The sequence below is a fragment of the Pyrgilauda ruficollis genome, unplaced genomic scaffold, assembly GCF_017590135.1.
Source record: "Pyrgilauda ruficollis isolate IOZ18807 unplaced genomic scaffold, ASM1759013v1 scaffold42, whole genome shotgun sequence".
In the NCBI taxonomy this organism is placed as follows: Eukaryota; Metazoa; Chordata; class Aves; order Passeriformes; family Passeridae; genus Pyrgilauda; species Pyrgilauda ruficollis.
In genome coordinates, this window is record NW_024525712.1 from 968,891 (window position 1) to 994,855 (window position 25,965).

General features: G+C 36.9%; 1 protein-coding gene across 3 annotated transcripts in view; it reads left to right on the forward strand.

The window, feature by feature from the left end:
• ROCK2 (Rho associated coiled-coil containing protein kinase 2) overlaps positions 1 to 25,965 on the forward strand; it is a 103,302-nt gene that overhangs the window by 34,875 nt on the left and 42,462 nt on the right. For all 3 annotated transcript variants that reach the window (XM_041477905.1, XM_041477907.1, XM_041477908.1), the window contains exons 2-5: positions 5,584 to 5,665; positions 15,656 to 15,756; positions 21,931 to 22,068; positions 24,612 to 24,872. In XM_041477905.1, coding sequence (XP_041333839.1) covers positions 5,584 to 5,665; positions 15,656 to 15,756; positions 21,931 to 22,068; positions 24,612 to 24,872 — 582 coding nt within the window. The remainder of the gene's footprint in view (positions 1 to 5,583; positions 5,666 to 15,655; positions 15,757 to 21,930; positions 22,069 to 24,611; positions 24,873 to 25,965) is intronic.

Consider the following 25,965-nt stretch of genomic DNA (forward strand, 5'->3'; position numbering starts at 1 on the left):
AGTGGTGTTCTTTACCATCTGTCTTGTTGCATCTTGAACAATTTTGTGACTATACTTTTGTATGTATTTAGAAGGAAGCTGGTTTTGGGCTGTTATCATCCTATTGTTATCATTACACTTTCACACTGTGCCTTTCAAATAGCAGGAGAAAATGTATAAAACTCTTAAATATGTGCATAAGATGCAGCACATCAGAGGACGTGTCTTGAGGAGTATTGGTTGTATGATGAACAAAAATTTGCCTGTATTCACTAGTAGACAACATTAAAACCATTTCAGTATTTGTTTACCTTCATGTACAGAAATCAGATTGTAAGTAAAGCCTGTTGTTAAGTATTTACATACTTGTTTGTGGACAGTAGCTGCTTTTAGGTTTCTAAACTGTACATACTCAATGCTGTTAAAAAAATCTGTTAATTAATGTAAAACTGTTAAAGAACTAGAATAGCAAGACCTCCCAGCAGTAAATGTCAGCTGCATTATCATGGCCCAGATTATTCCTTCACATACTGATTACTAACACTTAAATAAGAGAAAAGTGAATTGCAACATATCCTAGAGATCACTGAGCAGGGAAAAGGTTGTATTTGCCTTGCATATGACCTTTCGGTTGTTTTTCCTATTGTAGGCTGTTACTGAGCAGTTCACCTTGCATCCAAATGTAGCTTCTGTGTTATGGAAAGAAGTAATTGCTCAGGAAAGACCAGAATTATTTAAGGGTCCCATTGGCATATGGAAGAACATAGTGGAGGTTTAGTCCTGGGAAGAGTCATTAGATGCTTACTTTCTGTGTTTGTAGGTTTGGGTAGTTCTGCCTTTAAAAGCATTTAGGCCCAGTTAGAAGAATGCAATGTGATGTTACAAGACTTTTCTATCCTTACTTTTTGCTGCAGCATATTTTATTAAATTTTATTTGGTGATTTGGAAAAGGAAAGGAATATTTAAAACTTTTAATAAATAATGGTAGAATGAATTTCTGTAGGATCTCATGGGTGTAGGTTGGATGGGAACCTTGAAAGATCATCTATTCCAACTCCTTGTCTGTGGGCAGGGACATCTTTCACTAGATCAGGCTTTTTATATTTTCCAATTATTGCAGGATTATTAATTATTTTCTGAAGTAACTGATACCTTTTCTGTTCAGTCATGCACTGTTTGGCCTTGTGTTTTATTTTTTTCACATCATGAAAGTGAGGAATAAATCAAAATAGCCAAAGCTGCTTTTAAGAGCCAGAGGAGTTTACATGCACATCTCAATATTAGACAGGTTCAGACAGTTACTTTAACATCAGAAACTCTTATCAGCACAGAATGGTTTCATTTGGTGAAGGCTTCTGTGGGGTTGCCTGGAACTAATATTTTTCCCTATCACTTACCCTTCTGTCAGAGAAGAACAGAAACATTTAGTTCATGTATTTCATGAACTTTTCTTGCCTGTTTTTTTCTTGCTTCATTCAGATCGGTAGAGAGTGCAGACTGCTTGCTGGGGAAGCCAAGCTCCGTGTTGTCCACAGAGGGTGACTGCTGTCAGAGTGGCCAAGAGCTCTGCTCCTTATGTAGTAGGAGGGTGCTGCAAAATTTATCAAGTTTGGTCTTTTCTCTTGGAAAACATTTCAGCATGTTTGTCATCAGCAAAAGGCTTTTGATGGGGGCAGATCTATCTTTGCCAGTGATGCATTTGCTTGGAAGCTGCTATTTTTGGCCTGTTAGTTCAGAGTCTTTTGTAATAGCAGAAAGCGGAAGTGAGCAGTGAAATCCCTTTAATAGCATATTTCCTGGTTGAAGTGACTTATCTGTGAGGCCTAGACAGAGGAGACGTCATTTCCTGGATTACTTCTCTTCAGAAACTGTCTGTTTTACTGCATAATCTTTTGACCCAGCTTAGTTGTAGTGAATTTTTCTGTTAAGTGATATAAACTAGGTTTTTCAATGAAAATGTAAAGCTTTAAATAAAACTTTTGACAAAATGCTAGTGTGCAAGACAAGTTTTTCATAAATTACAAGTTTATGTGAACTTGAGATGTCTACATTAAAATTTTGTTTAAAAGCTTAAAATCTTGTCTTTGAAAGAGTATGATAATAAGATTTGTTCACAGGGCTAAAAAAAATTTGACACTCTTTTTCTTGTGATGATTATACTTATCATCTCATTTTGACACTAGCTGTATCTGGCTGTGTTCTAGAGTTAGGACACTTCCAAAGAGCTAAAATAGTCATGCTGTTCTCAAATTTCCTTTCATTCATAACTACTTGTGAAAATTGTTACCTGGAGTCCATGAAAAAGAGGCAAAAAGAGCTAATTAAAAATTAGCTGCAAATATGATTCTCAGTTTGTGTAGCCTACAAAAAAGCCATGGAATCGGAATGACGTGTGGGGAAAAAAATGACATTTGAAATTATAATATACAGTTCAGCTTAACTTGGAATATGTATGATTGGTTTGGACCTTGTGATCCAAGTTTTTTGGGTGATAGCTATTCTTCCCCCTGATGTTTTGCATAAAATAGAAGTCAAGCACATATATAAACCCATATATATGGGTTTCTTGGTCAACCACTAAAATATCTTCGCATGAAAAGCATTAAGACATCTGGTGACTTCACCTCTCTTCCCCTCCAATATAAGAAGAACAAAAATATGCCTTCCTTATTTTTGTTAGCACAGACTGCTTTTACATCTCCCGTAAAGTGTCTACCCAGTTGTTCATGATTATGAGAGTATTTTTTCAGTAGCAGTGAAAGAATAATGTTGGAGTTTGGTGTAGACTGCCATCTAATTGGAATTGATACTTCATTGAGCTAGGTGAAATTCTAAAAGGTGGCCCAGCTGTTCCTGTCAGGGCATTCAGCATGGTCCTTGTCTACATATTGCAGGTGAGGATCCATATTTCTGCAGACACACTGTGCTGCAGAATGAGATACCCTTTTTTGAAGGTGGTGTTTGCCAAATCAAGAGTAGTATGGATTCTCCTATGCTATTTTGCAGGAAGTCATCTCAAATTAGTACTTTCTGCTGGATTTGTCCAGATTATTGGGCATTAACGGTGCATTTCATGTAGTGAGTAATCCATAAGTATATAATAACTTTGTTACTTTGATTTGGTTTTATTGTATCTTCTGTGAAAGTGTCATACAAATTAGAAATAAGTCTTCTGTCCCTTTGAAAGATGAGTATGATGTCCTGGTGCATCACTCCTTTCTCCTTAATTTGTCTTGCAGGAGCTGTTATGGTCAAGGCTGAAATAACTCCTATATTTACTGTTATTAAAGCAACTACTGTGCCTTCTTGACTGACTTGCTGTTTGCTTATTTACACTGTCTTATACTTCTTTCTGGTAGGAAGTTCTGAAATTTGATGTGTAAAACCGTTATAACAGTTAAGGTTACATGGAGTCAAGAGTAAAATTCCGCCTTTTTTCTGTGCAGCAGTGGAAATATCATAGGTGCTACAGAATGTTTGAGATTGGCAAGGGCCTCTTGATATTGTCTAGTCGAACACCCTGCTCACTGCAGGGTCTACCAAAGTAGGTTGTCCAGGACCATGCCATGTCAGATTTTGAATGTCTCCACTGGTGGAGACTCCACAGCCTCTGTGGGCAATTTGTTCCAGTACTTGACCACTCTCAGAAGGAAAAAAGTGTGGTGTTCAAATAGAGTTTTGTATGTTTTGCCTTATGTCCATTGTCTCTTGTCCTGTCAATGAGCAGTGCCTTTTCTTCTGTCCTTCTGTCCTTCCCATCAGCTGCTTACAGACACTGATGAGCTCTCCTGACCTCAGTCTTCTCAGGTTGCAGTCACAGCTCTTTGAGCCTTTCCTCCTTGGAGAAATGTGTTAGTGCCTTAATCTTACTGGCCCTTTGCTGGACTTACTTCAGTAGATCCCTACCTTTGATGGTTTGGGAGACCAGGAGTGAACACTGCACTCCAGATGGGACCTCATCAGTGCAGAGTAGAAAGGAACCTATTGTTCACCAGGACCCCCTAGTGCTTCTTTGCAAAGCTGCTCTCCTGCTTGTCAGGCCACAGCCTATACCTGGTACCTGGGGTTTTTCTTCTCCAGCAGCAGGACTTGGCTTTTCCCCTTACTGAACTTTGTGAAAACCTTCTCTGTCCAAGAGAAGTGCCAGTGCAGGGGTGAACTGCTGGTGACCAGCTCTGACTGGACTTTGTGCCACTGATCAGTCTTCTGGGCCCAGTCTTTCAACCAGCTTTTAATCATTTGTCTAACCCATACTCCATCAATGTGTCTGTGACACTTTCCAAGACACTTTCATTCGTCAGGAGGCAAAAATAAATGAATAAAATCCCTTCATTTTGGCAATTGTCTTGACCATTAATGTGTTTTGTGGTGTAAACTGATATTGCCATGGATGAGGTGATCTTATTTTTGTAGGAGCTTATTTAGGACAAAGTGGCATTCAAAATGTATTTAATAACCTTAGGCATTGCCTTTGAATCTCTCCCGATATGTTATTAAAATGAATATTGTAATAATTTTAGTAATATTTGCAATAAATTAAACCTTCCCAGATATATTAATAAAAAATATAAAATCAGCAGGTTGTTAGCTATAGCCTCAGTTATGAAGAAGTCCAAAAAGCTGTCTAGTTCTGTTGGCTGCCTATTAATAAACATGATGCGGTCTCTGATTTAAATCTCTGTGATGCCCTGTCAAGGCTCAAAAACCTGAAAAAGCAGTCTCAGGATTTTGTTCTTAGGGCAATGAGTAAAGCTGCCAGTTCTGGCTGAACACTGGAGCTGCTGACAATGAATGGTGTATACTCCTTAGTATCTGAAACTAATTTTTAGTTTTATTTGTCCCTGTGTAACTGGAGAGGTCTCTGTGTTTGAAGAGTAATTTTCTCAAGTTTTTCCAGGTTGCAGAAAGATGGAATTGAGTAAAGTCTTGTAACAGGCATTTAAAATACTATTTTTAGTTTAGCTTTGGTGATCTCATCCCTTGCCATTTTAGAAGTCTCAATTGTTTTCTGCTGAGGCATTGATAATGGGTAGCAGAACGGCATGTAGAGTTCTGGCTCATCTTCTGTTGAGTCACTTAGAAAAGGTATTTTGGTGTTGTGAGCCTGAATTACATGGTGAATTGTCTTCTTAGGTTTAGGCCATGTCTTGCTTCCAAGAAAAATGTGTGGTTGGTTTTTGAATGTCCAGAATGAGAATGTAGAGAGACTTTGATGAAAACAATAATATGGATATACAAACATAAAGTCTTTGCAGGAAAAGTGTAACAGAAGTAAGAAAAATGGATTGTCTGAACTCAGTATGTTAAATCAGTGTTTAATGAGTAAGATTACTTACTGATTTAAGATTAAAACTACTACTCCAGTTTAAGTTCCAGTGCCACTAATCAGTGGTAATATAGCTGTACTGTTTATAGAACTTGGAGCCAGTCAGTGTGTGTTGGCTCCTCTGCTGGTTTATAAACATACTTGAGAGCTTGTTTGATTTGCCTACTAGGAATGTAATGCGTGCTTGAATAATGTATTCAGTCTCAGTGCAGTAATTTTAAGTAAGTTGTTAATTAAGATTTTAGAATTCAATTAACTTGGTTTTATTTTTTTTTCAGGATGGCTTGAATTCTTTGGTCCTTGATCTGGATTATCCAGCGCTGAGGAAGAACAAGAACATTGATAATTTTTTAAATAGATGTAAGTTGCAAGTGACTCTTAAACAATGACATTGTTGTGATCTCAGTCATAAGAAGTGGAATGGTCAGAAATGCATTACTCATGGTTATTCTACTAATTTTTATAAATCTGAGCTTCAGAAGGTTTTGGAGGACCATTTATTACACAGAGAAATTTCGTTGAGGGAGTTGTTATATTGTGAAAATATGTTGGAAAATACCAGATTTTTATTTTCCTAAATAACATAAAAGGGAAAATCCCTTTTATGTTATTTTCTTATCTTACATATGTGTAGCTACATAACTTGCTACGTATATCCTAGTTATTATTCTTTAATTCATTACACTGAATGTCAGCATTGTTTGTATAGTCATATTTAATCTATCAGAGAAGCCCTCTGTGGGTTTTTAAAACTAAATTGTTGTACCTTAAAATCTGTGGGTTCATTTTTGAACCTTTGCATAAGTGTTTGTGATTCTCCCCAAATTAATTGTAGACAGGATCTTGGAGTTTATTAAGCATATGATTCTACATCAGAATAGCTGTATTTTGTGGGTTTTGAAGTGTTTTCTATTATTGTATATAAGCAGAACATTTTTTCTTGTAAAAATAGCAGATTATTCTGTAATTTGCAGTGAGTAAGCCTTCTTGGAATAGCTATGCTTTGTAGTGAGTTTATTTTGAGATATATATTTTTTTTAAAAAACCCCTTTTCTATTGCATATGTTTGGGTTAGGTTTCTGCAGATGCAGTCTTATTAGCAACTCCTTTTAAATTCTTTACTGCTAAGATGTCTGCTCTGTGTTGCCCTGGGACTCCTTGGAATATCCACTCACAGTCCTCACTTGAATAGTGGCAGGTGAAGTAATTTGTGTTGAGTTCTTTTTTTGGAATTCAGTGCTTCTCCATCAGATTTAGCAGAGCCCCGTAGATGGACATACAACTTTTACAGTTGCCAGTAAAGTGTCATTTGGAGAAATCACTTAAAATACAGTAAATAAGAAAGAGCAGATTAGGACATAGAGACATACCTTAGGATTATTTTCAGTTTGAGTTCAAAGGAATTCAAGCAGATATTTATGAAAGAAAGGGTCTGTAACAGCATTTTAAGTACCTTTGTTATTTGCAACTGAGCATTGTATGTGTAAAGTGAGGGGAAACCCCTATGAAAATGACATAAATAACATTTATCAGCAAATTCTATAAGCTGGTCATTTTTGCTTTTACATTACCATTTTTGCAGTAGAACAAAATTAGAAGCCTCTCTCTGATCAGAAGACCAGTGTCTTTTGACTATTAGAAATAGTAACTGTGGGAAAACAGTTTAGCCTCAGGAACAGGTTGGGGTTTTGGTTGTTATTTGATTGGTTTTTGTTTGTTTGCTTGTTTGTTTTCTGCAGCCCCTGAACATTCTGGCTGTCTGTCTCCCTTTCTTTGAAGGCTGTTGCTCCTTCTCCTCCTCTAGGTTCTCTGTCATTGTTGTAGTAAATATTTTTAAGTATTTTATGTGATGTGAGGGCTACCAGCAATGTCAAACATGAAAATACATTTTTGTTCACAATTTTGTTACTGCCTTTTTATTGTTAAATCAGCTGACAGTATACTGTTGAAATAGCCAGATACTAGTTGAAAGAATTTTGAGATGCGTTACAAAAAAATTCACAGTAGCTAATATTGAGTTTTTAAGGGTGCACTTCATCCTTACCTGTTGAACTCTAAAATAGCATCCAACACCTGACTATTTTGGTCAACATATCTTGTGACAATGCATCTTTCTTAAGAATCACGCATGTAACTTCTCTCCTGTTTCTGTACTGACTGGGAGAGAATAAAAATAGTGCTGCATATCTTCTGAGATTTACACTTGGGGAAAAAATAAATTGTGAAATGAGAATTTTGTAAACATTTGAGGCTGGTAATATTTTGATATTGCAAAAGAAAGACTCAATCCTGCCATAGTGATTAATTTCAAATCTTTTCTGACACAGGTGGTTGTATGGTTTGTTATATACCACACAGGGGAGCTGAGCAGAGTTAATGCAGAGAGTCAGGTTTCATTTTTTCTTTTTATTAAAACTAGTCAGGCAAATTAAAAGCAAAGACCAGTTTCTGATTTTCATTTCACTTCACTGATACTTGTGCTAGCACAAAATGAGCCACTCAGATACATGAAAAAACAGGACAACAAATGGGTTCTTATTGACATCGCCATTTTATGCAGTTTAAAATTGCTAAACCCATAGCTCAGGCCTTCTTGGAAACTGTTCTGAGGGTAGCAAGTATCACTGGAAAGAGTGTGGCACGTGCTTGCTGAAGTCTCTTGCCACCTAGGGCTTGGAAGAAAAGTTGGGAACTGTATTGAGAATTTATGGAACTGTAAGTTGTTGCCTTCTTAGGGTAAGGAACAGTGAGTTCTTGTCTCTTGTGATTTTTCTCAGCATCTGAAGAACTGCCACAAATGCCTAGCTGAGAACTGCTGTCAAAAGGTTCTGACAAACTCTATGAGCACTCTGTGCCCGGGGCCTGGAGCCTGCATCCCTCCCCAAGGCTTCCTGAGGCCAGCACGGAGAGGTGGCGGAGCCTCCTGGGAGTTACATGTGCTGCACAGTGAGGCAGCTAAGGCAGAGTCACTGTGATTCTTCTCATCCACATTACACAATTCTGCAGAAATTGTGGCAAACACTAAATAATCATCACACTTTCAGTCAGTTTAATCACTTAGTTCTTCCACAATAACACTTTGAGAGATGAATTTTCTTTTTCCCACCACAATCCCAGGGGTTTGCATACACCCTGCTTCCAACCTACATCAAGTTATTACTATACAGGTTAATGTTTTATTATTAATTTTTTTTTAATTTGAAAGTGAAATATCTAGCTCTGCAGCTGAGATGTTAATTTATGTTCTGCTCTACTCCTTATTGCAAGCTGAAACTCAAATGTTTCAACTATTTCACAAAGGCAGGTTATTAATTGTCCATACCATAGGAGTTAGCTGTATTCTGTTTCTGTGACCACTTTGCTGAAGCAACCTCTTCACTTGTTTAATATGAAAGAAACTCTTTAATTGCCTGCTTTGCCTTACTATTCTGATTTCTTACCACTTTCTTTAAGGTACTGGACCAAAGTGTAGCCTGTGTTTGTTATAAGAGGCACATCAAATATACGACATAATACAACCATTCCTTTTCAGTCTTTTTGTTCCTTTTCTGTTGCTTTAATCAGCTGTTTGGGTTCTGATTTAAATGCTCTGTTTCTTAGCGTATTCATGGAAAAGAAAAGTGTAATGCAATATTTAATTCCCAAAACAATGAGAGGAATCTCATTGCTCCTCTGAGAGCAAAAACTAATTTGCTTATTTTAGAAAAGGAAGCTAAGTTTTTCAGCATGGGATTGGTGTAACAAATCTTTCTTGGTCTTTTCCTCTTCTGTCATCCAGGCAAAGACAATAGGTTGAGTAAATTCTTCCAAGTCAATTTTTGCTGCTGTCTAAGATTTGCCAAGTGTTAAATCATGTCTTAGTGGTTTGTGCCTTTTTTGGTGGTCTCCCATTCAGATGCAACTTAGTCTGAAATAGTTAAATAACAGGTTTAAGCAATAGTTGGAAACATTTAATCATTTATCATCTTATCATCATGAATAGAAGGGCAGGAAAAATGGATTTTGAGCAAGTCCAAATAGCAGCATAGAGAGGGGTACCATCAACAGGCCTTGTACAACCCAGAAGTCTTGACTCCCTAAATGGATTGGTGATTTTCTATGCATTACTAAGCATCACTCAACAGTTGGAAACTTGTGTTGTTAAAATGATTTGCTGATGTTATGTAGGTTGGCAGACTTGCAGAGTGGAGTAACAGTGGATGCATTTACAGTAGAAGGGACTTCTAGTAGACATGTGACACCTGTGCACCAGTTTTTCTAGACTTCCTGAATAAACTCCCTGGAAAGTTCCTTTGGCCATTTTCCTCTCCAAGAAAACACTGCTTACTTGGAAGATTAATTTATTGCAAAATCAACAGTTCTGGTTCCTTCCCTTGCATTTTGTTATGTCATTTGAAGTTGCTGAATCCTGCCCAGCCTTGTGGTTACCGACAGGAACTGGTGTTACGCGGTGTGGTGTGAGTGCCTCCCAGGGCTGCAGCTCTGTGTGCTCTGGGCTTCCTGTCAGCAGCACTCATGAAATGTCAGATGCCATTTGCTATCTTGGAAATTTAGTGCACTGTAGAACTTCCACTGAGTTAAGGAGCTAATTGCTCCTCTGGTTTTCTCTTGGCTTCTCTAAGGCAGCTCCCTGCCAGGTCTTCACAGTCGCCTTAGCAGGCTGGGCTCCAGTTCTGTTCTTAATGATATTCTTCTGGTAGGAGTAGGGATGGGAGAGGTATCAAATAACCAACTTTCCCAAGCAGAGCATGGAAGCCACAGTGTGTAAGACAGAATGTCTTAGATGTATAAACAAGTTATATGTCAGTGTCATTAACCACATTCCCTTTTGGGTACTTGGTAGATACAAAGCAATTCAGCCCTGCCATCAGGCTTATTTTCATTACATTAGGGATGTGTTCTCTGTAAGCCAGAGAGGGCTGCTGCTTTCTGTTTCCCTGTGTTCTGCTCTTTTCCATCTATGCAAGAGAACATAGTTCTTATGTTCCCCTTTTCTTTCTCTGAGGGAGGAAGCATTACCCTTTCTGGAGCTGTGCCTTCTTGTTCCTCCTGATTCTGCAAGGCCTCCAGCACCTTCTTCTTCTTCTTCTTTTTCTTCTTCTTCTTCACACACCTTTGACCAGACACTATGGATGCACCCCTCATTACTTCACTCTTTCTGTTGTGCTTTCTGTTTGGTTTTGTTCAGCTGTGATATTGCAGCACTTCCTGGCTGTACTTCAGTTTAGCTTCTGGATGGACTTCTGCCTAGGGCAGCAACTTTTGCCTTAACATACTTCAAAGCAGCACTCGTTGACTGACTGTGTCTGATCTGTGGGGTAAAATTGCACTCCCTTGAAATTTTATTCATCATATGTACTCTCCCCAGAACTGCTTGATACGCATTCTTTTTTTTTTTTTTTTTAGAGAAAATAACCTGCATATGAACTTTTTTTTTACCTTAAAAGGCAGAAAAGTTTGGGTTTTTCCTTCCTCTCCATCCCTCTTTACTGTCCTAGACAGGTATTTTTTCAATTTTCACAAGCGTTTGCAACCTTCAGCCGCATTCTTGCTGCCAGCTGTCAGTGACTTATCCAAACACTCTGCCCTTTCAGAAAGTGAAACTTAATTTGTTTAAAAGTTATAGTGCCATTTTCAAATAGTAAATCAAAAGTTGTCTTTAAAGACTCTTTGTATCTAACATTCCTGGTCCTTCCTGTGTTAACTGAGTCACGGGTGATGGTATTCTCATGTTTTAGGACTTTTACTTAAATGTCACAATATTTCTATAAGATTCCATTGCATCCTGGGGCTGGGGTGTCCATCTAATATCTTCCTTTAACATAACATTTTCCTTCTGCTGGGCTTTGTGCTGTTGCAAATTCATGAGACATGCAAACAGATACCAAAACTTTCAAACTCATCTGTGTGAAATCTGAAAGTTCAGACCACTATAAGAAGGCTGCTATTGGAAAGGTCTCCTGCACCCTGACTTAGATCATATTATGTGATATGTGAACTAAATCTTATGATCCAGTATGTTGCAATTATGATGTGGCTTCAGGGTTAATCAAAGCTTGTCTTTGCACCCCAGGTTTTTTCCTTCCATGCGTTGATTATCTGTTCCATATCCATAAGATTTTATGCCAAAATAGACAACCCATCTGTGTTACAGATACCTTCACAACATTTGCATCCTTATGTGATATTGTTATTAACTGAGATTATTAAATTTTAAAGGAGTGGTAACCTCACTGCTCTCTAAAGAGGGGAAAAGTGGAGAGGGAGGTGCTGAGCTCTGCTTCTGGGGATGCAGTGACAGGACATATGGGAATAGTCCAAAGCTGCACCAGGGGAGGTTCAGACAAGACGTCATGAAACATTTCTTTACTGTGAGGGTGGTCAGACACTGGAACAGGCTTCCTTGAGAGACAATCAATGTCCCAAGTTTGTCAGTGTTTAAGAGGCATTGAACAACTTTTAACTGTTGGTCAACCCTGAAATCGTCAGTGGTGGTCACTGTGGGTCTCTTTGAACTGAAAGGGCTATAATCTGTTCTATTCTATTTTATTCTAAGCAAGTAGGATTTTCCATCTCAGCATTTCACAGGGACGATAAAACTAGGTTGTTTTGATGGTTTTTTCATATATTTTTGGGTTTTTCATTGCTTGTTTTCTTTATTTAATGCTTGAAGAGTTTCACTGGAGCTGTAGGAACTTTGTTTATGGTTTCTACCTTATACAGAAGTATTCCTGTGAGTTTCTTCTCAGATATTGAGCTGCGTAAAACTGCACACTGCTTTTTCATGTGTTTAGATCCCTGCTCATTTCACATATTTGAAAACATTGAAACATGTCAGAAACATTTCAAATAAATTCATGTCATTCCTGTGTCTCATGAGATGTAACATTATAGTCAAACATGTAACTGCACATTCTCTGTCACTTTCAGTCTGCTGATACTCTCTCTCTACTGCTGCTTCCTGTGAATTTGTATTTATCTTCCTTGTCTAGTGCCAGGGCTTGTGATCTGGAGTTCCAAACACAGCATTCCCTTTGCAATCTGCAAAATTAATTAATACTATTAACAAAAATAATATACTTGGTGTGGGTGAAGCACTGTTGCTTTCCTGTGCTCTTGGTCTAGGCTTTCATTATTCTGTATGGAAAAAACATTCTCTCAACTCCTCTTTCTGTTGGCATACTGGATTACTTTGGTCTTATAAGTACACTGAATGTAGCAGATTTGTTTACTTTTGGAGATTTTAATTGCCTCTGTCCTTACAACTTTACTAGCAGATCATTCCCTCATTGTAACATTAATCTCTCCCCTTCCATGTCACATCCAGTCTTTTCCTCAGAAGAAACTTCCAGTTGTGTTTTTGTGTTCCACAGGTTAGGAAGGATCTCTGGAGGTCAGCTGGTCCAACTCTCTGCTCAAAGTCAAGCCACTTTTGATGTTATATCGGATCGTTTAAGTTCTTGTGCAGTTGAATTTTGAGAATTTCCAAAGATGGAGTTTTTTAGTTCCACTTGACAGTCTGCACCTTTCCTCTGTTCTTACTATTCTTTTCCTACAAAATAGGATTTCTGGTATTTCATCGTGTCTGGTGACTCTTGTCCTTTCACTTTGTACCCCTTAGAAATAAAACCTCATTTCAGCTTCTGTTGAGACCAACCATTTATCCATCCCTAACCCGAGCAATTCCAGTTCTCTCAGCTTCTCTTGAGCATCATGTGAGCATCTTGGTGGTCTTCCATGAAGCTAGGGAATATTTAATATTTTTTGTGCACTGAGGACCCCAAAGTTAGTCATAATATTCCAAATATGGTTTCACAAACCATATTTGGACAGATCGGGGAGGAAATCTACATCCCTCAATCTACTGGCTGTGCATTTACCAGCATGTAACACAGTGACACAGTCACTGCAAAAGCTGGCTCCTCATTCCTCTCTGCTTGGCTTGTTGTCCACCAGGGCTATCAGGTCCTCTTTCTCATGGTGCCTTCTAGCTGGTGAGTACATCCTATTCCATTGTGTGGTGCTGTTCAATCCCAGCTACAGGACTTGCTGTTGTTGAACTGTGAGCTTCCTGTCAACTCATTACTCATCCTGTCTGGGTCACTCATAGAAGCCACCTTGTCCTCCAGTGTGTCAGCTTTGAGCTTAAAACCACTGGCTGGGACTGCAGCAACTTGTCCACTCGCCTGCTAATTCCTCTGTGCAGTCCATGTCAGCATGGTTTCACTATAAAGATACTTTCAGATGTTGTGTTGGAGTCTCTTGTATCCCTTCATAATCCTGGCTAGTTTCAGTTCCAGTTGAGCTTGGTTTTCCCAATCCCATCTTTTCTGGTTTGGGAGGTTCCTGCTGGGTAACCCAACTCAGCTTTCATGTTCCTTTTACCTTTACCTTTACCTTTTGTGGTGAGTTGAGGCAGAGGTTGCCCATTTAGGCAACTGGCTCCTGCCATTCTTGCTCAATTTCTAACTGGAACAGCTCGATAGCTAACTGGAACAGACTGTTCTTGTGCTATGAACATATCTTTGAAGATCAGCCCACTCCTCTGCCCTTCACAGCAGCTTTTCACAGGATCCTGCCAGTGAGTTTTCCGAACGAGCCATAGTCTGTTCTCCTGAAGTCCAAGGTCTGCTATTTTCCATCTTCAGGTCTGTTCGAGTCTTAAATTTCATCATCTTACAGTTGCTTCTGCCAAGTCTGCCACAGACTTTGTCTTCCTGAGCCAGTTCATTCTTGTTTTTGAGTCATAAATCAAGAATGCCTCCTTGTCCACTTCTGTTGCACTCCTACTCAGACATAAGGGTCCCTGCTACTGAAATCCCTGTGTTGTGTTGTACGACACACACAGATAGTGATGTGATCCATAACTGAAAAACAAGTATCACTTCTTATGCCTAAGTCTTGTACTTTAACATCTTTTGATTTCAGAGGACTCTATGCAGAAGGAGAGCTCGTTCTGGTGTGAGTTAGGTGGTTGTTTTGAGGGTTGTTAGGACTCAGTAAAATGCCTTATTGGCTTATTGCTTGTTTGGAAGAAGTAAAGTGTTCCTGATGGTCAGGCATCTTGGATTGCTTGTGACCTGCCAAGTTGCTCTTCATGCATATGTAGGAATGGTTAAGCTATTTACTAGATGTTCTTATCATTAACTCCCTTAGACCATGTCATCTTTAATGTCATACTGGATTAACTGTATTTCTCATCCTTTTCTCCCCTGTATTCAGATCGGAGATCCTCCTTAATGCCTTTCTAGGGATAAAATTCCATAGTATTTGACCCTTAACAGGGATCTTGCAGTGTAAACCTCTACCCCTCTCTGAATATAAGCATCCACAGCTTTCCATACAATGTCATGCTTTTCCCTGGAAGAGTTCTTGCTCCAGCCACCTGTTTGCTTTGTTTTGTTCTTCCTTTAAGTGTGTGTAGGATCTTGTCATGCCTCAGATTACCTCCAGTGTTATGGATTCCATTCACTGATTCAATTATCTTTTGTCCTCATAATAAGAATAGATTTTAAAAAATGCATTTAGCTGGGAATGCATTCATAGCATGCTTCATTTACAAGAACAAAGAGTTTCTAGGACCTTGTGTGTTTTTAGAACTTGTCAGAGATCAGAATTTCACTGTTTTCCCTTTTACAGATTCTCACACCTGCCGATAAGACACGTACTGATAGGCAGTGCTTTTCTGCAGAATGCTGAACAGAGCATTGTAGACATCATTTTAAGAAGTGTAGAACTACACATGCAGTGAACACCAAAAAAGCAGTGTGAGATGGCCAGCAGTTCCATACACATAAGTAAACTTGAATCAGTGTTTCGTATGGAATGGGTGAGTGGATGTGCCAGATCTTTGTGTGATCTGCAGTTGTCCATGAAGGTTACCATGGCACATTTCTTGCCATGTGAGTGCTGTTGAACCCTCCAGGTGTGTAGGAGCAGGTTGCACCTGCAGTGCTTTTTGCATACCACATACTCCACCTTGGCATTATCAGTGGAGTGTCAGTGGATCCTGGGAGTGCAGCAGGTAGCAAGAAATGACTGAAAATTCCAGATAGGCATCTTTGGCTCTCTTCCAGAATCTTCCCATAAGCTTGTGAGTGATTATTAGAGGTGTGAAATGAGAGTCAGCAAAATATGAAAGATATTTCATTTGTTAAAGCTAAAGGTAGACAGCTAAAGGTTTCCAAAGAATAATGAAAGGGGATATTAATAGTGACTACAGATTTCAAGAATTACCAAGAAGGCTCTAAACATTTGAATAAAAATAGCTTATTTTTACTGTAAATGAATAGTTAAAATTGTATTCTGTTAATGCATGCATTATCGCAACTTCTGTTTGATTTGTTTTAGATGAGAAGATTGTGGAAAAAATCCGAGCTTTACAAATGAAAGCTGAAGACTATGATGTTGTTAAGGTGATTGGAAGAGGGGCTTTTGGAGAAGTGCAGCTGGTAAGAATGTAATGATTTAATGTTTAGACAGATTAACAGCTTTAGCCAAAACCTTCCTCAATCTTCATGTTTTATATTTTAAAATTCTTCTTGAAAAGAACAAGTGTAATTTTCATTGTATTGAGATTGTTTCTGTGCATAGTAAACAGTAAATCTGAGTTTAAAATATGATGGATAGGAAGGGAAGAACTCAGGAATGTTTTCTATCCTTTGATCAAAACCAAAACGGCAGTTCATGGGAGTTCTAAATCTTTTTGGCCACAAGTATCACTGTATGATAATATATGAAACCTTCTACAAAAGAGCAGGTGAACACTGCGAAAAAAGATTTTTGTTTTGTTCTTGTAATTGTGATGCTTGCAATGTATTTTAAGCGACATGACTCACAGGATTTTTAAAAGATTCCTTCCATAACATTGTCCACTTGACATTGTATGCAATATGATATCTAAAGTATGAATGAGATTACTTTTAAAATTTCTATTGCAGAGAAATTCTGTTATAAAAAAAGATAATCACACTACAAAAAGTAACTTGATGTATCACATGTAATCTTTTAATTTAATTTTGATTTTTCCAGGACTTCCAAGTCCTACTGTCTGATAAGTGTCACAAAAATGTGAACCTATGTATGAGATGGATTGATATGTCAGTTTTGAAATACGTATTGGATGTAAGTGCCAGGTAGAATCTAGAATGCAAACATTAGGGACAAGTTATCATGAGCTAACAGATAACTGTGCACCAGCTGATCCATGGTATTTTCTGGGTGAGTATTTTTAGAGGAAGAGAGGTATGAAGCAACTCACTGGAAAGGGGAGCAACTAATGTACTGCAATTGAAGCTTGTTATCTTGTTACCACAAGGTAACAAAAATTACTCTTTTGGTTGTACTTGTTGACCTGGAGCTGGCATTTTACTGCTCTGTGGTAATTTTGCATAGGAAGCTGGGAAAATCATATTGTCTTGTAATGTATAACCATTTTGGAAAATGCAAAGATGTGTTGGAGTTTTGTTGAGGAATATGGTAAGATCTAAGCTGTGAAGGGCTTATAGGAGACACAGCGTATAATGGCAATAAATTTATGATCCATTTATAAAAATCTTTGTATTTTCCGTATTAATGTTGTTGAAATTTGTTGGAACTTGAAAAAAAAAACCCTCTGACTAACAATTTACATGACGCTTGGGTAATTTGCAAATGTAGATGTGATTAATACCGTAGATAGCAACATCTAATCAGCAATTTAATTTTTTAATTTTTATTCATCTATGTCATTTTTTAAGACAACTTCATCCAAGTCTAGTAGCACAAGAATGTAGCACTCTCTTATCTTTCTTTCTGTAAGGGTCATTTACACTTTGTTTTTGTCCAGAAGAGTGAATGAAATATGGAACGGAGTATTTCCAAAAATCCTCATTCTCTAGCAAGGCTTTAAAGAATTATTATGTATATTTATATCCTTTTATGATTTTATATCTTTATAGGCAAGAAATTAAAGAAAAAACAAAACCTGCAGCAGAACCTTACTTTCTTGTGAAGGAGCTGCTGCAGGGTGTTTGTAAGAAAGCAGTCTAGTCCATGTCTTTTCAGTGACTGTCACATCAAATGGTTTATTTTAAAGTCTTTTATTAGACATCTGTGTCTTTGCATTAGTCCATATGGAGCAGTGAATAGAGATGCTCCTTATGCACTGACATGTGAAGTCAGTGAAAAATCAAGTCGTAAGGAGCAGTGTTCATTGTCCATTTGTTGAGGGGGTAGGAGATGAAAAAGAGCAAGTCCCAATAACAAAAATCATGTGCCATTTTTAGATGTCACACTCATATTTCCTGGAAGCATCCAAGAGAAGTATATTTTTGATGTGCTTCAAAAATGAAAAGTAATTGTTTTCATATGTGTATTTCTTAAGAACAGAAGGGTTTTTCTAAATTATTTTTATTTTCTTTTTAACAATTAATTTCAAATAGAAGGTCCTGATTTGTTTTGGAAACTCTTTTTCTTAATTCACTATGTCATACACAATTTAAATTTTTAAGAAGAGATAATTTTTTGTAGTGTACATACTGCAGTTGGGCACTTTGAGGGATCTGAAGACATACTTTATTTTTCATTTGCTCGACCATTAAATGTAATGACAAAATGCCTAGTACAATGATGGGGTTTGGGTTATGTTGTTGTCATGGGGGTTTTTAAAAAACCTTTAATAAGCCCTTCAGAAAAAGCAAGAATCCTTGGTATTGGAACAAAACTTCTGAGTGTTCATATAGAGCTCTTCTGTACTTCATGTCAATTTAAAAGAACACTTTTTCTGGAGAGTAAAAATACAAGTAGAAATCACAATGTTATGCAGTCTTACAGCTGAGAAGCAGTGGGCTAATAAATACAACTGCAGATCTGAACTAATATTAGCTGCTGATGTGGACATACATACCTCAGTTTTTTGCCTCACAAGGTATGGTACAAGTTTAAACTATTGAGCTAAGCTCTATCTATTTCTACTCCATTCAAAATGTTGTCACCACTGTTGCAGATAATGGATTTGCGGTAATGAAAATATTTTGCAACGCTTTCTGTGATCAAAATAGAAATTTGCTTCAGTAGGGATTAAATACAGAAAGAACCATAAATAAAACATGATTGAGTACATGAGTTAAATTAATGAATGTTGTGTTATTGGTATGTGTTATTGTGCACAGGAATCGTAGCACAAATATTTATTATATGTTTCTAATGATTATATTAGTATGCTCATTTTTTGGCTTGCAATGCTTGCAACTTAAGATAGTTAGCTATGACCTCGTTCATTTAATTTTATTTTCCATAAGTTTTCCGCTCCAGTATAACATTTTCTTGCTGAAGAACTGAAGTGAAGCAACCAGCTTTCCAGATTCTGTCAAGAAAGTGAAATACATTCTCTTTTGTTGTGTCTTACAAGATTTTTTTAAAAAGGCTTGATTTTTTCCTCTTCCTCTCCCCTCCAAAAAATTTTGAAAATAGTCCAATAAAGACAGATCAGATGACTCTGGTCTGAGCATCTGACTGTGGTGGAGAAACAATTTCCGTACAAATCCAGAAGTATTAAACTCTGCACTTGTGCTCTGGTCTTGGTTTTGCTGGGTCTGTACTGACAGGGAAAACTGAGAAAATGATTGCCAGATGACTTCTTCTCTTACGCAGTGCCGTAAATAAAAGTGACTGGTGTCTAGGGCAGACAGAAAAATTGAATTATGGTACTTAACATGTTACTTCTGGTTTATGCAGAAACAGTTATTTATGAAAGCACATCCTGAGTTCCTCTTGTTTGTTTTCACTTGTGGAAAATCATCTTGATTTGAAATTGAAACTTATCCTTAGTTCCTTCTCCCAGGTCTAACCATGAAGGACTGTAATGCTGCAGTGACACAGCAGACTGACCTGCTCATGCACTGCAAGAGAAAACTAAAGCAAAGTTAACACTTCCCTGTGTTTGGGTGCTACAGGATGGTCTGAGTGACAGTCTTTACTGTCTGATTTCTCAGTGTTGCAAAGCACTGGTTGTCATAGTTGTGTAAACAGATGCTGGTTTATTTTTCTTCATTAAGTGCTTTGATTATTAGGTTTAATTCCCCATCCACTGCAGATATACAGTTCTGTAGTAAAGCAGATAAAGCAGTCATGTTTTATTACCTGAAAATTTGTCAGGACATAAAACTTGATACCCTATCTGTAGTCATTTCTTACAGCTTTATTAGTTATTTTAGGATACCTGTAATTACTTCAAGCCTTAGAGTTCATTTCAAAACTCCACTCTAGAATCGTAATTTTTTTCAAAATCATAAAAGAGACAGTATCATTACAATACTATGTACTAAATCGGATAACTTCAAATCGATGTGTTATTTTCTTTGCCTGCAGATTGTCTTCCCATGTGAATGCTGGGGAAATTATGGAGGCATTTTGTTTATTGAAAGTATTAGATTGTTGAAGCAGAGTAGAGTGAAATTCTTTTTTCTTAATGCATTTTCATGAGTTAAACAAGGCCATGTTACTCAGTGCTAATGGCATGAAGGGATTTTCCTACCTATTTTGAGAGTTACTCTGGTGAGCTGCAGTTTAAATTTGGCAGTTCATTTTAACAGTTGGAAGAAATTGAAACATCATGACAGTTTAATACATGAATAATCTGCTGTATGAGCTAATATCTGTATGTACAAATATAGCTCTGAATAAAGAGCAGAGTGACTAGCAGCTCAAAAGGCTGTCTCCAGGGGCCATGGTGCTGATAGGAGGAGGAATGTCAGCGGTAGGTCTGCTCACCTGCAAGGAGTGCCAAGACATATTTAGTCTCTGACTGTGCCAATATACTTATTATTGCTTTGTTTTTGTACAGAGAAAATTTCAAGACGGGATTCTTTCTCAAGAAATCATTTAGCCAATAACCTGTTGGCCCTATTTAGACAGGTGTACAGACTGATTTTGAGCCCCCCCACCCCTCTTCACTTTGTTTCTACTGTATATGAGCTTCCTTCAAGCTGTGATGACTTTGAAGAATTTTTTTCCTCAAGGCATGGGAGACAGTTGTTTTTCTAAATGCAGGCAGCTATTCTAACTGCACCTAGGCAAGTGTACACACTGACTTCAGGAATTGTAAACTACTAAATACATTGCAGAGCTTCCATGTGAAATTTCACAGAAAGTGCATCTTCAATTGAACAATATCTTTTTGAGGTTTCTGGTCTTTGTGTTTCTTCTGGTTTTGGGCAGGATTACAAAAGCTCTACTTAGGGGAGTATAGTTTGTGGTGTACCACCAAGTCTTTGTAAATTTTCCCATGTGGGATTAGTAAGTAGGAAGAAGTTAGATTTCAAAATCCTGTTTTAGGACACCTTCACTAGTTGACTAATTAATGCCCTAAAATATACTTACAGAGTTGTTAATGCACATGGATACCATGTTTCTGTTCTGGTGTTAGGTTGGAGGTTTTTTTATGTAATTGTAGAGAAGGTTGTTTGTTAGTGTTTAGCTATGCAAGATACTAATAATAAATAAAACCTTTGCACCTATATCTTGAAGGCAGAAAGCCCCAATTTCAAGAGCAGCAACTCCTTAAATAATCCTCTTTCTGTTCATGTTCTTGCTTTTTCCAAGATTACCCCTACACCTGATGCTTCTTCGGTTCCTTCAGCAGTATTAAATTTTGCAGCTCCTCAGGAGCAGGAGACTGATGCTGCCAGATCTGTAGACCAAACAGGTGCTCCTCTGAAGCTTTGCTCTGCAGGTGTCATGGACCTGCATCTACAGCTGTTCAGAAAAGCCTATTAAACATTCTTTCATGTAACATAATTAAACTCAGATATTGTGCAAAACTAAGAAGTTAGGAGATCTGCTTTATTTACTAGATGTGAGAGGTTTTAAATGCACCAGAAAATCATAACTTCAGTTTCTGGTGCATTTCCCAATTTTCATGAATTGATTTCAAAAAGTAGTCCTGAATTTTTTATTTTAACAGGAAAAAAATAGGCAGAAACTTAAGGTCCTGATGACTCAAACTTCAGCTGAATACTTCTCACCTTGATTTCTTTAAGAAACACTCAAGAATGTTAAAAACCTGTTACTTTAATAGTTTTTCATAAAATATCACATCACATGATTAATTAGCTGAGTAATGACTGCAATGTGCAATTTAAGGATTTGGTTTCATGTCTGAATTCAGGTGAAGTTTTCAAAAATATTTTCATATTTTGTAATAAAAGCTTTAATTCCAGTTTTCCAACAGGATTTATTGTATTAATTTTGCACCATTTAAAGTTAATTTATAAACTGCTTAGGAAAATAAATAGGAGCAATCATGTTTTGGTGTAAAATAAAAATTGGCAGAGATTGAAGCAGACTGCTTGCCCAGTTTCTAACATGGATGAATTCAATGTCAAGACAGTGTTCAGAATAAGAAAATAAAAGCAGAGTTAGACTTTATTTCCTGCTATGGTGGGGTTTTTTGAGCAGGTGTTAAACTTTTCTTTTGAGGTTTGGAAGTTCTCAAATCCTTCCTGTGTAGAAAATTGGGTGTATGAAGACCTGGAGGCATCGCATCCCAGAAAGCAGTTTGCACATAGCAGAAACATGCTATGCTGGTACTCAGATTTTAACAAGACGTTTTAAAAAGGTTTATTCTCTTCTTTCTCAACCAACAGGTTCGCCATAAAATGACACAGAAGGTTTATGCAATGAAGCTGCTTAGTAAATTTGAAATGATCAAGAGATCAGATTCAGCCTTTTTCTGGGAAGAGCGAGATATCATGGCCTTTGCCAACAGCCCGTGGGTGGTTCAGGTAAGGAAGATGTGTAAAAGTAAAATAATGGCAACAATAGCAGTAGTAATGATGAGGCCATAAATACTTCCCAGTCCTGAGCTGGTTTTAAATTTACATTGAAACTCAAATCAAGGTTTAGGTTCAGATTTTTACTTTTAAAACTATATTTTTACAGCAATTTCACTAAGTTTTGTATATTTGGCTGTGTTAAAAAGTAGATTAATTTGCATTTTAGTTACTACAAATTCATCACAAAACAGAATTACATAGATTTTTGAAATGCCTACATAATTATTTGGAAAAATAAGGAAGTTATCTTTCCATCGGTAAAAAATTCTGTATAGGAATGTAGAAACAAATGTGATGATGATGTAGAAACAAATGGCCTCATGATACAGTCAATTGATCACAGGCAATTGGTATTAAGAGTGCTTTAAATAGCCACTGTCTTTTCAGCTGCAGTTTGATATATGGATGAGTGTGCAGTCCTGGTCTCCTGCAAGACAGGGGCTGTAGCAGTGGTTTCCTTGAAACCATCTTCTCATAGTGGTCAGTTCTGAGCTCACATCAGCACTCGGCATGTCCAGTAACAGAGAGCTGACTTCTTCCCCTGGTCTTGGACGCTGTCACTTGCAGCTGCCTGGTGACATGTGTCATCAAGATGCTGTAATGTGAATTATGCCTTTGGGAACAATCAGTACTGATTATTGCCATTTGTTGTAACTGGTAAATAGCGCCAGTTAACAAAAGGAGTAGTGAAAATGTGTGCTTGGAGAAATTGTTAGTCCTTATAATTAATTTAAATGTTCTCATATATATTTCTATGCTTCTTTATATTTGATAAGACTGACTTGAAGCTTTCCATCTTTTTCATAACACTTTACCTCCGGTGTACAAATATGTTTTGCTCATTGAGCACATTTTGTGCTCTTGCCTATATTCAACAGAAATACTTAAACAAATAGATGATTTTTTTACTTAGTTCTTTGTTCTAGTAACAGTAATTGTCAGGAACTATTTTTCACATACAGTTGAAAGTAACGAGAAATGCATGGCATCGATTTTCAAAGGAAAGAGTCACAAGCAGGATATAAATGTGTGTCTGCATTTGTAAACAGCAAATGAACTAAAGTGTAGTTGCAATTGTGCCTTCTATGATTGTGTATTAGTGTGATATATTTAGGTGATGTGGTCCAGTGGGGTAGACATTGAGCTGGTTTGAAGAAAATATAGGTCCTGTTCTGATCTAGAAACTGGGACAGATCATGCTGGTTCTCTCTGTTTAGTTTTTAATTTGAAAAAGAAATGAAACAAGAGCCCTAGATAGTTTTAAATTTTTTTTTATTAAATCCCTTGAGAGCAATAACTAAAGTGCTGTATAAAGACATAGTGCTGTTATTTATTATTATATTACTATCTCTACTTGTGATAAAATAGAGATTATTTTGAATCTTCATTTGGATTTTAATGGCCCAATCAATTATTGTACTATATATTGGAAATATTATCCATTTGTGCAAGCAAATACAGTGCAGCATATATGTATTAAAATATATATTTCTAATCTAGGTCTTCTGTCACTACTTATGCTAGTAATTTTGATCTGAAGGTCAAATCTCCATAACATACCTGCCTTTCATGGTTCCTCATCCTCCAGTTTCCCTGATTCTGACTTCATCCTTTCCATGCATCCTGGTTTTTAATTGCCTTTTAATTTTTTGTGTAATTTAAAGATGTGAATGATTTTAGTTTTTAAGGTAATTTCCCTGAGAAATAAGGTGAGACTTTCAGAGACTTTTTCACCGCAGTCACTGAACATTTGATAGTAATGCTTTTTGCTGGACTGGGCTATTTTCAGACCTGGTGATAACCAAGTGGAATCTCTAAAACTTCAGCACTCTGGGTCTGAAATACATTTTAAAGAGACTGAATTTACTTTCACTATCATGCTAGTAGGAAACATACTGACTGCCACTTATACCAGACTAGTATTTTATTGTTAAGGACCGTTTCTTTGTATTGTGTTAGTTTTCTTCAGGAACATTTTGTTTTTATTTCTTATTTCAATATGTGTTGACAAAATCAGCAGTGACTTTGCAAACATGTACAGAGGTAAGGAATTTGTAATATAGAAAATTTGGAAACAGTCTAAGATGCTGCTCACTGTTGATCTATTTTCAAATCCAGAACATGATGCTCCCTGTTGCAGATTTGTTACTTTGCATTTTGACTCAGTGACACTTCTTAATGCCAGGAAACATGGAGATAGATAGATAGATAGATAGATAGATAGATAGATAGATAGATGCCTATATTATTAAAATAATCAGGAAATACTTTTATACTGTCTTAAAAATTATAATGAGGGGTTTCTGAAGTTCAGTAAATTTCAAGGTACTCTCATAGTTAATAGAAAAATGTATATTTTATGCATATTAAAAGTAATCTTGAAAAAGTATTCTCAGGTTCAATGAAACTTCAAGATAAAGGGCTTTATTCCTTTCCCTAGCTGTCTGAAAAATAATTGCATTTTTTTCCTTTCCTTTTTTTTAATGTTGCAGCTATTTTGTGCCTTTCAAGATGACAAATATTTGTACATGGTAATGGAATACATGCCAGGCGGAGATCTTGTAAACCTTATGAGCAATTACGATGTGCCTGAGAAATGGGCCAAGTTCTACACAGCTGAAGTGGTTCTTGCTCTTGATGCAATTCACTCCATGGGCTTGATACACAGAGATGTGAAGCCTGACAATATGCTTTTAGATAAGTATGGGCATCTGAAGCTGGCAGATTTTGGCACTTGCATGAAAATGGATGAAGTAAGTATGCAACTGAATAATTTACCATCTATTAAACTGTAATTCTATCTTACATCTATATCTAAGGTTATTTTCTTATGAAGTATAATACCCAAAGGAATATTCATCTAATGAACTACTTGATTAGAAAGCTGATTCTTGTTTCCTATTTTAAATATAAGAGTACTTTAAATAGTATAACCTTTTCTGTTATAAATTGTTCCCTCACATGGAAGAAGGATGTAAACTTACTCTTTGCTATTTTTGAAAGCATGTGCCTTTATGAATTTCTAAGGTACAATATTTTTTGCCAAATGTTTGAAAAGCTCTCAAGATAACTCTTAGTTTCAACATTAATAATCTTGGAACAGTTCATAAGATGACTTTTTTTGTAAATGAAATTATTTTATAGGCAGGATACATTCTGTGTGTGTTTTTCCTTCATCTAATTGTTCTCATAGCATCCTCTAGTGGTCATTCAAATGAGGTCACAGTACAGCAGCAGTGGTATGTGATATATTGATCAAAATCTGTTAGTTATTTGTCAGGATGCCAAGATATCAATTAAAATTATTTAATTGTCCAGATTTAGCCATGTATAGCCAAATACAGTTTTCTAATGAGTTTGTATAAGAATATTTTGAACAGGACACTTTATATTATTTTAAAAACCTTGAAAATGACCTTTTGTAGTTTACAGTCTTAGAATCTTGCCTGACAGACAGTATTGTGCTGTATTTTACAGAATATACTCTTCCTATGAAAAACTAACTATTCTTCTTTTGAAAAACTGTAAGATTTTAACATATACAAAAAGCTGTATATGAATGTGTGCTATGATTTACCTGGTCTTTGAAAGTTTTCTGTAATAGTGTTGGCAAGGGTGATCCTTTTAAGCTTACTTGCTTTTATGTTTTGGGGTTTTTTTTCTGTATTGTTTAGGCAGTGCTTGATATCATTTCTGCTATCTACTTAATTTGCATTTGCATCATTAAGTTAATGTCTCTTCAGCAGTATCCAGAAGTACTGTGTCTGTTCTGGGTGGGTTTTTTCCACGTGACAATATATTAATTTCATCATTGTCCAACTGCAGCTGTTTATTGAAGTTCAGTCT